The 17,659-nt window shown below is 42.0% G+C and overlaps 1 protein-coding gene across 1 annotated transcript; it reads left to right on the forward strand.

The window, feature by feature from the left end:
• Window positions 1-3,790: 3,790 nt before the first annotated feature.
• TOMM20 (translocase of outer mitochondrial membrane 20) lies at window positions 3,791-16,957 on the forward strand. The gene is made up of 5 exons (XM_082854725.1): window positions 3,791-4,035; window positions 8,423-8,469; window positions 9,053-9,134; window positions 12,160-12,302; window positions 14,048-16,957. The coding sequence occupies exons 1-5, from the start codon at window positions 3,915-3,917 to the stop codon at window positions 14,090-14,092; spliced, it is 438 nt and encodes a 145-aa protein (XP_082710851.1). The 5' UTR covers window positions 3,791-3,914; the 3' UTR covers window positions 14,093-16,957.
• Window positions 16,958-17,659: the final 702 nt, after the last annotated feature.

Here is a 17,659-nt window from a genome sequence, read left to right on the forward strand (position 1 = left end):
ACCAGGGCTCAAATCCGTGTCCCTTGAATTGGCAGGTGGATTCTTAACCACTGTGCCACCAGGGAAACCCAAAACTTGTGATTCTTAACATCACTCAGTAGAATGAAACAATATTTTTAAAAAATCGTGTTTAGGGCTTCCCTGGTGGCGCAGTGGTTGAGAGTCCGCCTGCCGATGCAGGGGACGCGGGTTCGTGCCCCGGTCCGGGAAGATCCCACATGCCGCGGAGCGGCTGGGCCCGTGAGCCACGGCCGCTGAACCTGCGCGTCCGGAGCCCATGCTCCGCAACGGGAGAGGCCACAACAGTGAGAGGCCTGCGTACCGCAAAAAAAAAAAAAAAAAAAAATTGTGTTTAAAGGAAACATTTGCTGAAAAAGTATGGTAATGAAGTCACAAGGTATAAAGTTCAACAAAGAGAAGGAATACCCCTGCATTTCCTTGGGACTTAACCTCGTGGTATATAGCCGGTGCCCCCTCCCACAAACCTTGCTGAGCTGGGCCTGTATCCAGGAGGGAGGAGTGGCGGTAAACCAGGGGCCTGATCTGAGGTAGGCAGATCTGTTATACACGCATCTTATTACTTAAGTAGGAGAACTGGGGGACACTGAGTTATTGGTGATTATTTTGAAAATCCTGTCTTTTGGGCGTAGCACAGGGAAAACCTAATGGATCTTTAATATGTAGCTCTGTGGAAAGCAGAAAGAACTCCATTTTCCTGTATCCAAGGACTGGATATTTTATGCTTAGTATCTTCTACGGTGCTTAGAATCTTGTTTTTCATAAGTAGGGTTCAGTAAATACTTGTCACTTGATAGCTCTTGAACATTTTTTCATATATTTCCAGTTAAATTTATATAAAGATTCTTTATCTGTAGACTACATAGACTATAATTTCATCGTGTATTTTCTTTATAGTGTGTATTTTATTTATATGCTTTTTAGTGTATATAAATAGATATAATTTTAGTGTCCTTAACATAGAGTGTTGGTCTTTAGGTTTTCATGTAAAGAGCCCTGGAGTGGGGTGTAAGGACATCTGATTCTTGACCCATCTCTCTGGCTGTGCATGCATGACCTTGGACAAGCCTCTCAACCTCTTTATCTAAATATCCTGATTGGTGAAATAAGGGGCTTGGACTAGATCAGTGGTTTCCCTCTTTTTTGACTGTGATCTGCAATAGCTTTAGTTTTACACTGTGATCAGTACAAACATTGGTATATTTAACTGACACACAAGTTCACAAGACAGTACCGGTCCTTACTACACATGTTGCCATCTGATATTTTTTATCCTTTTTTTTTTTTTTTTTTGCGGTACACGGGCCTCTCACTGCTGTGGCCTCTCCCGTTGTGGAGCACAGGCTCCGGACGTGCAGGCTCAGCAGCCATGGCTCACGGGCCCAGCCGCTCTGCGGCATGTGGGATCCTCCCGGACCGGGGCACGAACCCGTGTCCCCTGCATCGGCAGGCGGACTCTCAACCACTGCTCCACCAGGGAAGCCCCTATCCTATTTTATTTAAAACACTGGTGATGGTCCACTAAGGTCATTCCACAACCGATTAATGATTCCACTCACAAGCAACATGCCTCAGGGATTTCCAGGCTGTTTCTGTTTCAGGATTCTATGCTTATAGGTATGTTACAAATGTAAAAAAAAAGAAGTATTAAAAACTGTAGTGTGGTTGAGAGATTCAAAGGCACGGGTGTTGCACTAACTGTGCTTTGTATAAATGTGTTGCCTGGTTTATTGGACTCATAGCAGTGACCTCCCATTTACATGGCATTTACTCTGTACAACACAGGGATACAGAAGAACAGCATGTTCTTTGTTCAGAGTCATAATCTAATGGACACAGTCTCAGATTTCCAAGAGGCCTCATGTCATCTCTGTGGCCTTGTGAGTCTTCTGTCCCAACACCCCTGAGGCTCAGGACCTACCTGTATCAGTTGAGGTACACTTTTTGGGATAGGAAGAATCTGTATGTGTGCAGGATATAAGGAAAAGCTTTTTTTTCCTGTTGTGTGCAATCCTCTGATCTCAATCATTTGCTTTGCTTTGGTGCATATGCCCCTTCACACCCCACTGCAGTCCTGTCAATGCACATGTACCTTTGATCTAATTTCCAGTCTTTTATAGGGTCTCAGGTCCAGGCAGAAGGGCTTTCGTAGGCTTTTGGACTAGGTTAGGAGCTCCAGCTAAATGTTTCCATAGGTACCCTTGCAATAACTAATGACACCAACTACCACAGAGTTGAGCCAAACTAAATAGGTTAAGTGGACAGTCCCCTACAAGACTGCCCTCATGCACCAGTCACAGATGTGGGGGAGGGGTGGTGTCTCCAGGCCACTCTTCTGACCAGCCAGCTACTAATTTGGAGGTTCCTACTACCCTCTCAGGTTCAATAACTCACTGCAAGGACTCAGAACTCAAGAACATACGTATGATTACAGTTTTATTGTAGCAAAAGGATATAAATCAAAACCAGCCAGGGGGCTTCCCGGGTGGCGCAGCGGTTAAGAATCCGCCTGCCAATGCAGGGAACACGGTTCGAGTCCTGGTCCGGGAAGATCCCACATGCTGCGGAGCAACGAAGCCCGTATGCCACAACTACTGAGCCCACCGTGCCACAACTACTGAGCCTGCACTCGAGCCCCCGAGCCACAACTACTGAAGCCCGCACGCCTAGAGCCCGTGCTCCCCAACAAGAGAAGCCACCGCAGTGAGAAGCCCACTCACCGCAACTAGAGAAAGCCTGCGCACAGCAACGAAGACCCAACACAGCCAAAAATAGAAATAACCCAGCCAGGGACTTCCTTGGCGGTCCAGTGGTTAGGACTCAGTGCGTTCACTGCCAAGGGCCTGGGTTCCATCCCTGGTCAGAGAACTGAGATCCTCCAAGTCCCGTGGGGCAAAAAACAAAAAACAACCAGCCAAAGGGAAAGACGAGGGGCACAGGGAGAGGTCTGGGAGAGTCCCAAATTCAGAGCTTCTGTTCCCTCCCTGTGGAGATCGAAACTTACCCCTCCTAGCACACGGCACACTGACGTGTAATACACAGAGTAGTGCCAACCGGCCAGACCCCATCAGGAACCATCTCCTTAGCCTAAACTGTCAGGATCCACTATGAATAAAACACATGCCTATCACTCCAAGGTTTTAAAGAGGATTCCGCCTCTGCCTCTTTAAATTTAAACTACATACATAATGTTTTCAGTGGCTATGACAACTTGACAACTCAATGTTTTCTATGTTTTTCCTTCAATCTCTTACCCGTTGCACTTTTCCAGGAATCGCTCCATTTAATTTTCTTCCACTCCTGAGGCTATACTGTAACATCATTTGAAATCGTATGGTTTCACTCTTCTGACCAGCCAGCTACTAATCGTATGATTATGGTCCTTGGGGCACAACGGATTGTGACTGAACTTGAAAAGCAAATTCCATTAAATTCAAACAAGAGTCACGCGTTACCTGCATTCTATAAAAAGATGAAGCATTTGTGGTCAGCGACCTTCTTTCTTTGACACAAGTAGGGAGGTCGGCTACACACGCTTTGGAGTCTGCGCACGACCGCCACGTGCCGCCCTGGTTACATCACGCTCAGCGGCTTTTACGGGAGTGCGCGGCCTCCAGCAAAATCCCGACTCCTACGCGAACGGCGACGGCGGCGGCGGCGGCGCCCAAGCCCCTGCGCAGGCGCAGAAGCAGCGCGGGAGCCTCCGCTCAGGCACTGCCGCGGACATCCTAGGGGGCCTCGGCCACAGGGGCCGGAAGTGACGCATCTCCGCCTTTCCGCGTCCCTCGCGGCGGGCGTCGGGGCTCAGCGGCGCAGTCCGCTCCGAGAGTTCTGAGCCAACGGCTTCTTCGCGGGCCCCGCCGCCGCCGCCGACCCCACTCCTAGTTGGAGAGAAGATGGTGGGCCGGAACAGCGCCATCGCCGCCGGCGTGTGCGGGGCCCTTTTCATCGGGTACTGCATTTACTTCGACCGCAAGAGGCGGAGTGACCCCAACTTCAAGAACAGGCTGCGGGAACGTGAGTGGGTCTCCTGTCTGCTGGGCCTGATGCCTCCCCACCCCACCCCGGCGTCCCCATCCCCTCCTGCCCCTCGCCGGGCCGCCGCGTGCTGGGCGGCCGCGTGGTGCTGCCGGGTCTGGGGCGGCGAGCGAACAAGCCAGAGAAAGGTGATGGCGCTGGCCGCGCGCTCCCAGGGCTGCTCCCGGTCCTTGTGCCCCGCACGAGTCCCTCCATTTTGGAGGAGGGAGCGTTCCCATTTTGTTTTCCCCAAACACTTTTCGGCGTGTAGATGCATATTTGTTTGTATTATGATTTAGGGCGGGGGTTGTGGTCTTTTTTGCTGTTGATCTTTCTAAACCTCTATTTCTAGCTCGAAAGTTGCGGAGTTTTTTTGTATTTTACGAATTTGTGCTTGAGACCAAATCTGCAAATCCAGCTCGGTATCGTTCTCAAACGATAAGGTTGCATTCTTAAACCCTCTTGGTAGCTTCGTTCTAAAGGCTTCCAAGATATGAGTGAATGCTATAGAGATTGCAGGGGAGTCCAAAGGGCTTTGCTTCTGTGGCTCAGTCTTATTTCATACCTGCGACATCTTTTAAGAGAGATTTACAAGAGGGGAATCGTGTCACCAAAACCTTTGTGATCTTTGAATTTCGGAGGTATGCTCGTTTGCAGCAATAGAAGGGCAAATTTGTTGCATTAAAAAATAACTTTGGTAACTTACCTAGGTTGCTCAGTCAAAACAGTTCATAAAATTAGAATTTATATGTAAGTTATTAAAGCCTAGGAAGTACGAAGAAGTGATTATCCTATTTAATGATTTACTGCTTAATTAAGCTAAAATAAGGCATTCACATGTTCTATAGTCACACGTGGCTAGTGACTACCTTACTGGAAAAGGTGCTCTTATACCATCTACATTATGATATCTGATTCTAGCTCTCCTATGTCTCAGGAAGAAAGGGATATGGAGATAATTTATTTATGGTTAGGTGGAGTAATGGAAATAGTGCTGTTTTGGATTCAGACACTGAGTTTTCTGGCCCAGGTTAGTCACAGATTAGCATAATCTTGGGCTGAGTCTTAATTTTCTTAGCTTGCAAAATCAGGTAATGCCTCTAGTTGGTTTTTTGAAGATTAAAATATTTGAGGTGCCTGCCACCATTCCTGACATGGAGAAGGCCCTGTAAATGCTGGCTGTAAGTGTAACTGTTGGAATTTAGATAATTTTCCTGTAGTTTCAGAAATAGCTGGGGGGTGATGGCGTGGATGCAGAGCTCTGTAAAGAATGGATTAACCTTTTTTTCTTTGGAAACACTACAGTTCTATTGTTAAACCTTGAGAAAATGAATTTTTGGTTGAAGAAATCATGAAACTAGCATTTTGGACAAATTGAGAAATCTGTTATTTTCAGAATTTCTTTTCCATCATCCTCAATCCATAAATTTTTTTTCTAGTTTCAGCAGTATCCTGATGACTTAAGTGGTCAGGCTTGAATTAGTAGCTGAATAACCCTTGAGCAACGGATTTCAACCTTTAGTTTTCCTCTGTTGTAAAATAGTATAATGTAGAGTATAGTACAGTACCTCTGGCACATGGTAATGGATGAACGCTGAAGATTGTTTATGAATATAATTATTTGATATTTTCTTTACCAGGTAAACCTTATTCAGAGTAATTTTGCAGTCTGTTTAAAGTCTGTATGGTTGACCGATTTTAAGAACTTGATGGCGTTTTGTATTTGTGGAGCGAAATTGATTTCAGTTTAGTTTAATTTCGTGTTTTTCTAGCCTAATTCCTAATAGAATATTTACATCTAGAATAAAAGGGCAGCGTTTTTCAAATCAGTGTTTCTGGGGTTTTGTTTTGTGTGTGTGTATTTTTTTTTTTTTAAGGAAAAGAGTTAAGATGTTTAAAATAGGTTTGAGGTTAGATCTGGGATTCTAATTTATTCAGTTTTTTTTAAACCTTCCATTAGTAAGAGCAGATTACCAGAACTCCTACAGCATAATTTATATCTAAATAATCACTAATAAATGAAAATTAATCTACGAATTATAGTGCCAACTATAGATGTTTTTCATTATACAGCACTGTGTAAAATGATTCATCATTTTAAGATATATTGAGTAATCTTCTCATTTAAATGAATGCTTTAAGAATGATTTAGATTTGGGACTTTTTGTAAGTTCATATTTTATGTAGTTTTTTTTAGTCTGTTTTAACTTGTTAGGTTACACAGTAGCACTTTGGACTGATTTCTAGCAAATCTTGAGTCGATTTGCTGATAGAATGTGTAACTCCTTGGTTTTTCAGTGTGTTCTGTGTCCTTTTGTCACAGAGATCCTATTTGATACTGTCCCTGAAAATAAGTTAATGTAACAATTGTCTTATAAAAGTAAAGCCAGAATTTTAATCTTATAGCTATAAATTTATACAAGCTAATTGTCTTATAAATTAAACCACAATTTTAATCTTAACAGCTATAAATTTAAAGCAACTAAGCGATCTTAAAATTTGGTAACTATCAAACATTCAACAACAATCATGCGTTCTTCTCCACTCCATTTAAAAAAAAAAACCTGTAAGATTGGAAACTAATACTGTTTCATTATCATTTTTGTCATTTTCCATAATTCTGACTTAGCATATTGTATTTCTCTGTTTATTCCACAAACTTTCCAGGTTTAACTTCTGAGGTGCTGTAACATGGCGATGATAATAGGGTTACTATGAGGATAAAATAAACTAATTAATAACATTTAGAATAGTGTCTGGCATGTAACATCTAAAACAGGTGCTTACCCTTAACATCCAAGTGTTCCATGTCCAATTCCTCTGTGAGGGCTTTCTCTTCTAGTTGTTGTACCCTCCCAGCACTAGGCTGTACCGTACTGATACTTAGTAATTAGTTAATATAGTCTGGTTATCAGTCATTATTTTCTGCCTAAAGAGGGCTGAATGAAACCCTTAGTTAAGCAAATTGGGGGTAGAATATATTATGCGTTCTGTTTCCCCACAGTTGCCCGGTGATGAACACCTAGCAAAGGTAGCTGGTGGGGAAAATAGGCAGTCTTCAAAATAATATGTAAGATAGCTTTAACCTATTTTTTTTTGTTGAAAGTGCTAAGACAGTTTTTAAGCCTTAGAGTTGTAGCACTTTATGTAATCTGGGGGCTAGAGTTGGCCAGAGACACTGGTGTGGTTAAACCTAGTTTGTAAGTGTAGATAAGAAAAGGTTCCCTGACTGTAGTAAATTAACCATCTGTCTCTGCACTTAGGCAAGCAGGTCACTGCCTCTTTAGTCATGTATTGAAATTTGGATTTATAGAATGCTTTAAGGTTTTAAGAGGACATTTGCACTGTCTCAATACACTGAATGTTTATATCTCACGATACCAACCAGGCATTGTTTAAAAATACATTAACTCATTTAATCCTCATATCAACTCTATGAAGCAGGTATTGTTCATAAACCAGTTGTTACATACAGAGAAGGGGAGACACCGGTTAACTGTAACTTGCCCAAGGTCACACTGCTAGTCAATGGAAGATCTGGGATATAAAGGAAGCCCGAGCTTCCTTGTGCCAACACTCTTTCACACAGGGTGTACAATTAAACAACAACTTAAAATACTGTTAGTGTCCTATTATTGATTTGGTTTTAAGGGTTGACTAACAGATTTAAACAGCATCACTTACTCCTAAGATTTGTAGTATTGCTATTTCATATCAAAAAACAAACAAAAAACCAAAACAACTTACAGACTTTAGGCAGAGGGGTTTTTTTTCTTAACTAGCTGGCAGTAGTTGAATTAAGAATCATTTCTGAGTGCTACCCTTCTTCCCTCTTATTTTTGCCAAATGCATAAAAACTATGCTTTTTTTTCTTTTTTTTTTTAAAGAAAACTGTCAAATGCTGGGGGTTTTGTTGGTTTTATTTTGTTTTTTTGTTTTTGTTGTTGTTTTGTTTTTTCCCTATTTAAGAATGCCAGGTAGTTTTCAAAAGTCAGTAAAGACAGAGTCTGTTATATTTCAGCAATAAAGCTCCGAAACAACAGTGGCTTGAGTTTTGTTCGTGTTTCATGTCCTGTGTAGGTTGAAGGTTGGAGGAGAGGCTTGCTTTGCTTATGATAATTACTCAAGAGACCCAGCTGGGGGAGTGTCTCCATCTTGTAAACTGCTCATCCTGGTGCCTGAGAGGGAAGGAAAGCGCTTCTGCCCAGAAATGTCCTAGTGTCCATAGCTCATTGACCAGAACAATTTTTATGACCCTGACAAATCACAAGAAGAGAGCTTGAGTCAGGCATGTTTTGCAAATAGAATGAATGACTGCCACAGCATTTAGACTTCCTTTGATTCCCATTTTAATAATGATGAAATGAAAATATTACCTTTCTTGCAGGAAGAAAGAAACAGAAGCTTGCCAAGGAGAGAGCTGGACTTTCCAAGGTAATAATTTCTTTTAGAGAAACAATTATTTTATAGTCTACTTCAAATGTGTATTTTGAGAATGCTAATTGGTATCAGACATTGATTTTCTGTTTTAAAATATATATATATATATATTTTTTTTGCGGTACGCGGGCCTCTCACCGCTGTGGCCTCTCCCGTTGCGGAGCACAGGCTCCGGACGCGCAGGCCCAGCGGCCGTGGCTCACTGGCCCAGCCGCTCCGCGGCATGTGGGATCTTCCCGGACCGGACCGGGGCACGAACCTGTGTCCCCTGCATCGGCAGACAGACTCTCAACCACTGCGCCACCGGGGAAGCCGTGTACTCTTTACCTTTTACTTTAGGTTTGATTCACAGTTTTCTAAGAACAAATACCACTTTGATGAAAAAGTATTTTTTCTTGCATTTATTTGAATGTAGATACTAACCTCTAATCCTTGCGAGTGTTGTTGAAGAGTGAATTTCTTTTTGTCAGTTTTCATAATGAGCTATTCAGGTTTTTTTAGTGGCATGATTTTTTGTATTGTTTATATTCCTGGAGTAATTTTGGTATCAGTTACTAAATATTCTATTTCTAAACAGTTACCTGACCTTAAAGATGCTGAAGCCGTTCAGAAATTCTTCCTTGAAGAAATACAGCTTGGTGAAGAGTTACTAGCTCAAGGTAATTAATAGTCATTAAAAGACTAGGAAACAAGGTAAAATTCTTCACACTAATATAAACTTATGGTGGTGAGTGGCTTTTTTAATGTAGTGTGGGCTATTTTTTAAAAAGATACTGTAAATACTTCAAGACAAGTTTTTAGGCATTTAATAATATGAGACATTTAATAATATGAGGACAAGTAATCTTTACAAATGAGGTTGCTTTTAAGTACTTTAGAGAATACAGTCATAGTGTAATATATAAATAGTGACAAAGAATATCTGGGAGTATAATTCCCTCAACTCCTTCATCTAACCTTCAGGTCTTTTCTAGTACTTATAGGAAGGAATGGCTAATATAATAAGTCCCAGAGAAGGCTGAAGGTTAATTTACCTGTTCAGAAGTATTTATAAATATTTTTACTGTCAAATTAGCTTTTATCTCAAAGTAGCTTTGAAGTAGTTTCTGTCATTAATAAAAAAAGTATCACGTGTCAACTTGTTTTTCTTATTCTCACTGTTATAATAGATTTAGATAGTATTGAACTACATGATGCAGGTCATTTGTGGGGTGTTTTTTTTCCCTTTTTTTTTATGGGGAGACATTAAAGGTTTGCGATGGTGATATTACTTTTTATCATGTCTCCTGTTTCATAAGAAATAATTCTTGAGAGAGGTAAGGGAGGCAGTAATTGTTTTTTATTTGATTGGTATAGTAAGCTGCTAATATTTATAAATTAAAATGGAAACGTCTTGCTAGGAAATAATTGACTTTTTTCACGGTATAAGAAAAATATGAAGTTTAATCATAGGGCAAGGTAAAGCACTTAAATCCTCATTAGGATCGTTTGAGAGGCTATGACTGTATTACTTTAATATCTAAAAAGAAAAGCATGTATAATGATATGTGTCTAAGGATAGAGCGTATGTTTGGGTTATATTGGAGATCCATGTACTGTGGGCATCTGTCTATTTGTCTTTAGCCTTTAGATCCAGATGGAAAAGAAAAGTTAACTCATGGTGGTGGGGGGATGGGGGGTTCAAGGAAGGGTAGGGAAGAGTTGTTCTCTTTCCCAGGCGTATGTTGCTCCCGTTTCAGCCCAACACACCAGAGGGGTACTTAACTTAGCTGCCAAGCTGCCTTTTCTTCTGGTGGAATCTACCAACCCAGCCTGAGGTAGAAGACTCAGGTGGTTAGAATTTGGGAAAAGTAAGCCATGAGAAAGCATAAGCAGCTTAGGCAGTGAGCGTTATTGCTTGGCAAGGCCTCCTGCGTCCAGGGGTCTTCCATAAGCATACTCGCTTAGCTGGGCAAGAGCTCGTCTCAGGATATGTGAATGCGATTGGAGCTGCAAGGGCAGAGGGGAAGCGGTTTGTTTCACTGCGCTTAATTGCTGTGGTTGTTCATGAGTGGTTTCCAGTGTGTTTAGAAGTTTTAGGAGGTGTCTCAGGATCCCCTGTGTTCTACACATAACCCTCTGGTATAGTCACTCTATTTCCGTTCAATAATCGGAATTCATATCCTCAGACAACAGTGTGATCCCGTCTGTTGCCTGTAAGTTCAGTGGCATGAGGATTCACTGGCCATGTGGCATCTTAATTTCCAAGTCAGTGGAGCCATTGTGTCCCCGATGGAAGTCCCATCTTATGTGGAAGACCTAAGTCTTATATTTTCCGTTTTTAATTCTTCTTTGTAGAGTTAATGGTATCTTCAGTTTGAATACTTCAAGTGGAAATGCTAGGTGGAGGCAGTTCCTCCTCATTTACCAGAGTCTTTACTCCCTTGTTCGGTCACATTCTTACTCAGGGCTGGAAAACTTTGTTTACTGGTTTATTATATTTGTTTTTTTTTTTAAGTTTAATTTTTATTTTTTTGGTTTATTATAGATGATAGTACTGAGGAGCAGCCAGACAGAAGAGAGGCGTAGGGTTAGGGGGTGGGGACTTCCACGCCTTCTCTGGAGGTGCCGCCCTCCTAGTACTTCGATGTATTCACCAACCCAGAAGCTCAGGAAATAATTTCTTGACATAATCAGAATTTGTTCAGTTTCACGGAAAGAGTTACAAATGGCACAGTCCCTACATTAAATTGCCAACAAACTAAGATTAAAAATCAGTGAGTAGGAGAACCAATGAAAAAGTCTACAACAGAAAATGAGTTAGCTACCAATCAGGGAAATATTTTCACGTCTCCTTCAGGCTGCACCTTGAATTCCCTGAGAGGGAGGGCCTAGGCATTGGGGAAACAAGAGCGTTCTGCTCAACACAACAGTGTTTCATACCAAATGGCGACTTCCATCTTGTAACACTTGGTTCGTCCTTCCTCTGCTCTGTCATAAAAGGATTATATGGTGCTTTCAATGCTGTTGGTATTGTAAAACGTACTACTTGATATCTGGCTATCAGGTCAGCAAAGGTTGTAGCAACATCATGTGTGAAGGTAGCTCAAGATGACAAGTTGACTGCGATTGAGGTCCTGTAAATGTGTAAATATATCCAGGATTGCTTGGCATTTTTTGCTGTTGGATCTGCAGAGAGGTTGACTGCCAGTGGTGACTAGGTTCAGAAGAGATTAAAGGCCTTTAGGGTGTCTACTTACATGTGGTGATATTCATACAGTATAAGGGATTAGTTTAAAGTGAAATTGGGCCTGTCTACCTCAGTCCCCCAATCTTCCAGTTCTCTATTCTCATAGAAAATACTGTTTCATTGTTAGCAATTTCTTATGTATTCTTAGTATATAAATAGTAATAAACTTGGACATTTCTTTTTTTTTTTTTTAAACTTGGACATTTCTGTACCTTATTTTCCCCTCTTTGTATGTGTGTTGGAGTCCCTTCAATATCAGTACATATAATCTGACTCATTCTTGTTCATGGCTTCTTAATCAGTTATATGAGTGTACTTACTATATTTTCTAGGTTTTACTTGCACAATGTTTTTGGTCATTTTCACTTGGAGATACAGTGAAGACTTTAGGGTTGAATTTTGAACAAAGGCAAAGGCTTTTCCAGTCTCATGTTATGTTTATGTAAATCTTCCAGGTGAATATGAGAAGGGTGTGGACCATCTGACAAACGCGATTGCTGTGTGTGGACAGCCACAGCAGTTACTGCAAGTGTTGCAGCAAACTCTTCCACCACCAGTGTTCCAGATGCTTCTGACTAAGCTCCCAACAATTAGTCAGGTAAAGATTTGAAATGTTATGAAATAAGTGAGTAGTATCTGAGAGTTAAATGTTTAGGGACATTGGCATTTTAAAAAGGAGCCTAGTGGACATGATGACATCATGAAACTCCTCCATGTAATGAAAAGGAGATGTCAGTGCTTGACCTTTTCTTCCCTAAGAGAAAAGCATCCAAATGAGGGGGCATAAAATCTAGTGATTGTGCCCAGGAAGTCGATTAGGAATTATGTCTCTTAGTGTTAAATCTCAGGCCTTAGTATTCAAATCATCAAATTCAGGCCACTCCCAGCTACTTTCTGAACCTAGCTTTCTGCCTCTTGTGTGAAACCACGCATGCAGTTAAGGGGCCTGGCAGAGGCCAGAGGCGCCAAGGTGGCATGGCTTGGAAGTCAGGTCATAAAGGGCTCTGGGTTCCCTCTGACCTCACTTGTCTGAAGGCCCCAGTGTCTCTGCTGCTGCTGAGGTGGGCTTCAAGTTTGGAGCTATTCGACTACATCCCATTTAAATAAGAGGTTAAGCATAACTTAGGAGTTAATTAAAATGCATTCCTTTTAAATCCTTCTCAAGGAGCCCGAATGAATCTACTTTTTGGAATATCGTGTCTATTAAATGAATTTTCATCTTTGATATAATTAAAAATTAGTAAAATGACTGGTTAATTCTTTAAACTCATCTTTACAATTCTTTAAACTAATCTTTACTCATCTAGATTGGAAAGGGACTGAAAAGAAAAGGGTCCTAAAGATTTAAGGGAATGGACCTAGAGTCTGTCATACAGAGTGTAGTAAGTCAGAAAGAGAAAAACAAATAACCGTATGCTAACACATATACATGGAATCTTAAAAAAAAAAATGGTTCTGATGAACCTAGAGGCAGGACAGGAATAAAGACACAGACGTAGAGAATGGACTTGAGGACACGGGAGGGGGAAGGGTGTGAGAGAGTAGCGTGGACATATATACACTACCAAACATAAAATAGCTAGTGGGAAGCAGCCACATAGCACAGGGAGATCAGCTCGGTGCTTTGCAACCACCTAGAGGGGTGGGATAGGGAGGGTGGGAGGGAGATGCAAGAGGGAGGGGATATGGGGATATATGTATACGTATAGCTGATTCACTTTGTTATACAGCAGAAACTAACACAACATTGTAAAGCAGTTATACTCCAATAAAGATGTTTAAAAAAAAAAAAAGGATTTAAGGGAAAGAGTTGGAAAACCAAGGAGTTTCAGTCTTTTTTATTTTAGACTAATGTGGTTCCCAGTCAGTTGTCAGAATCCTCTAAGATTATCTGTCTTTTGAAAGACAGCATAGCATAGTGCTTTTGGGAAATTGACCTGAGGATGATGTCTTTGTATAATGACTGTGACCATTTACAGGCAGAAAAGGGAAATGTTTGGAGGATAGAATGATCAGTATAGCACTAATTGGTATTTCTTCCTGTGGGAGTGAAAAGAGATCTTAAATTCTTTTTGGTTTTAGTTACAAAATTGACTAACATGTAACACGATACAATGTTATGGTTCCTTTGTTGACTTGAATTTTGAGATGGGACTGACAATGATCATTATTTTCTCAGATAAAAACAACGTATGAAGTGTTAAATGTTGATATCTCAGTATGGGTAAACCTCAGCAAGATTTGATTCAGAGATTTGATACAAAGGGAATTTTATGTTGAACTTAGAATCCTGATTAAATGCTTATCATACTTCTAAAAATTAAAAATTCTTTTCTCTTTCAGAGAATTGTAAGTGCTCAGAGCTTGGCTGAAGATGATGTGGAATGAGAAATATGTCAACATAATAATCTCAATTTTAAAATATTTTAAAAATCTGAACTTGGAAGATGATCAGCTCTGGGGGAGTAAGGGCAAATACGCTTGTTATGGACTGTCCTACACTGAGATCTACCAAAGTTAATTTTTACTTTGTGTAGATCCATTTGTCTGTTTTATTTATTTTTCTCAGTGAAAAGTGTATTTTGATAGGTTTTGATTTTATAAATACACTATCAGTTACCGAGATATGGATTTTGTTTATTCCTAAAATGTGCAGTTAGAATGTACATGTATAACATCATATTACTTACATTAAAAATACCCAATGCTCAGTTTTGATAGGCCAAAAAAAGTGTAGAAGAAAACTGAAGAATGCAATTTTTTCCTTTAAGCTAGTACAGTTTGCTGTACATCAGATGATTGGATGGAAACTTGATTGTGTATTAAAACTGAGCATTAAAATCTTTAAGAGATTCTTTCTTTCCATTTAATCTCTTAAATATGTCTAATGTGCTGCTGTGCTATAGTAACTTCACTCCCACTGTTGATTATATCAGTGGGCCTAATGTGTTCCGGATATTTATCTCCTTGTATTTTAGATATGTGTAGTTGCAAATAGCACCAGGAATTAGATCTGTGTACACCCTTAATCTAGCTGAGTAAGCTTTGCCAGTTAATGTCTGCCCACATTTATAAAATGAGGGAATTGGTCTGCTGATTCAGCTTCTAATTCCTTTGGTTCTGTTCAGCATTTTCAAATCCCTTTTTCTGAGGGATATATCTGTTTGGGCAACCAGCCCTTGCATTTTTTAATACTCTGAATTTTGCATGCTTGCCTGACTTAGTATTTCTGAATTGATTTTTTTTTAAGGGATAACTTGTGTTGATTTTCAGTGAAATCATGTTTCTGTCACTACTTTTGTAAATTAATCTGAAATTTAACCTTCAAGGTAGCTGGGACAATATGCTTGTAAAAGTTTGTGTTCCCCTTTGCTTTTATCGTCAGTGTACCTCCTGAATCCCCCTCCAGCCTGATTCACTTATCTTGTTATGGGAATAAGGTATAACTTTGTGGCTGAAGACTTGCAAAGAATGAAGATAATGGGACCTTTTATTCTCAAAATAGTGACATTATCTGCAGCCACAGATTCAGTATCAGACCTGAGAATAAAGATCCTTGGTACTTAGTGGTGTTTGTTGAGCATTTCTCGTTGTACCGGTTGCCTTTATTCTGTCTGAATGTAGAGAGACCTTTTCTGTGTATTAGACATTTTGTTTTTCTTAAAAACTTTAACTGCAGGGTTTTGTGGTGGTTGGGATGTAGTGGGATGAGTTTGGAGTGTGGTTCTAGTTTCTCCCTCTGGATAGCTGCCAGCCTTGGGCAAGTCCACATGACATCTCAACTCCAGTATTCTCATCTGTAAAATAAGAACATCAGACTAGGTCCCTTGCACATTAAAGGACTCTTCCTCAGGAACCTTCCAGGTTTGTGAACAGTGTGCTTTTTTCAGTGACAAGCCTGCATGCTTTTTGAGGGGTGAGGTGGAGTGGGGTGACTAGTTCAAACATGTGTTGGTAGGTTCATTTTCCTAGTAGGATCCCAAATCCAAAACAGTATAGTGGTGATTCGTCAGTAATTGACCGTGCAGCTAGGAAACACTCTTCTGCCCTGCATCTTCCCAGACGGGGGATGGACTTGGGACAGTCAGAAGGATTGTAGGTGGGGAAAGAGCAAGGGGCAGACAGCTTGGCAAGAGAGGAATGGACCCAGGAAAACTTAAGGACTGGCTGGAGGAGTGTGAGGGGTCAACTTAGGTTTATTTTAGGAGGGAATGAAGACTATGTGCCCTTGTGAACTGTAGTGCAGCCCAAGCTGGGTATCACTTGGCTTTCTGAGAAATAATCAGCATTAATGCTTACGGAAGGTAGTGATATCCTTACTTGAGAGCTGATTATGCCAAGTACATCTTATTTGAGTGACAGCTTTGGTGCTTTAAAATTAGGTACCACTTTTGAAAGCTAGCTATGTTGTGTTAAAAACAACCAATACCAAAAAAGTTTTTTCCGTCTAGACAAGTAATTGCTGAACACTGTTTACTATCTAAAGTTTTACACAGTAATGGAACCAGGCGGTGGGGATGCTGGGTGAATGGTGCTCAACCCAAGATTTAAGTAGAGTGATAATAGCTTGGTTGTTCCCATGTGCTAATGTTGCAGCACACTTAGGTCTTTGGAAATGGAAATGTTAGTGCACATTGGCATGCTTCCTTGGGCAGAGATCTATTGTTTTGGTTCCACAATTTGTGCTTAAATTCATCAACTCTTATTTGGTCGGTCTTTATGTTTCTAACTCTGCTAAAAACTTCTTGGAACTTCTCGCACTGTGCATCCATTCTTTTCCTGAATTCTTGGATCATCTTTACAGTCATTACTTGAGCTCTTTCCAGTAGATTGGCTGCTCCACTTTATTACTGAATTTATATCGAAATTCACCATATCTGTATAAATTCACCAGTTCCATATCTGTGAAAACTCCAGGCCTTGCCTTCGTTTCTGCTGATTCTCGGAGTCGCTCATGGCCCCTCGTGCCTCTGGCTTCCGCGTCCTCGTGTGCTGTCTTTGCATTAGCCTCTGTCAACCTATACGTAGTAGCTTAGTTACATTTCTCGACCTGGGAGAAGTGGCTCTCTGTGGGATATGTCCTGTGTGTCCCAGTACAGGACCAGGGTAGGTAGTGAGCTATGTTTGCAGACTCAGTAGTTTCCCGGCCGCTGCCGTCTGCCCCCTAGTGGCCGAGGCTGGTCTAGAGGTTTGGGCGCGCTTCCTGCCGGTGCCCGGAAGGGGAGGGGCTGGTGCCCGCCCGCTGTTGGGCGGGGCTGGGTCTAGGCCTAGTGGCGTGTGTGGAGGTGGCCCTGGGCTCCAGTCGAGGCGGCCTGTCTACTCATGGGTGGGGCTGGGTGCCCGCCCTTTGGGTGCTTTGGCCTGAGGCGCCCCGGCGCTGGAGCCTGCAGGCTGTTGGTTGGACCAGGTCTCCGGGACCAAGGACCCAAAATGTCTGCCAGCAGCATTTATGACCCCAGAGAGAGCCGCAGACGGCCGCTACCTCCCGAGGAGACCCTCCAAGACCCGCAGGTAGGTCGGGCTCAGGCTGCTGTGCAGTCATGCCGTTGTCACGCGAGGGAGCTTGCGTGCGCCCTCCGGAGCGGAGTCTCCTCTTCTACCCCGTCCTGTGGGGCTCCTGCGATGGAGCCGCACCGGCCTTCACAGCCAAATGCGCTCCCGATGCCAGACCCCCCCGGCTGCGGAGCCTCCCATGGGGCTCCGCGCTCACGCGGGGGTGAGGCTCTGCGATGTTAGTGTCCTCTAGCTGGGGTCGCCCGCTCAGGTGGTGTGGGACTTGATGGTGGCGAGAGGGCGCCTCTCCAACCTTGTCGTGCTTTCTTTATGTCCTTGGGTGTAGAATGCCGCCTTCTGGTAGCTGCCAGTCGTTTTAATCGACGGTTGTTCAGCAGTTGGTTGTCATTTTGTTGTGCTCCTCCGCTGTCGTCTCCACGGTTTGTACTTCAAGAGCACTTA

The sequence above is a fragment of the Leucopleurus acutus genome, assembly GCF_964270905.1.
Source record: "Leucopleurus acutus genome assembly, chromosome: 14".
NCBI lineage: Eukaryota > Metazoa > Chordata > Mammalia > Artiodactyla > Delphinidae > Leucopleurus > Leucopleurus acutus.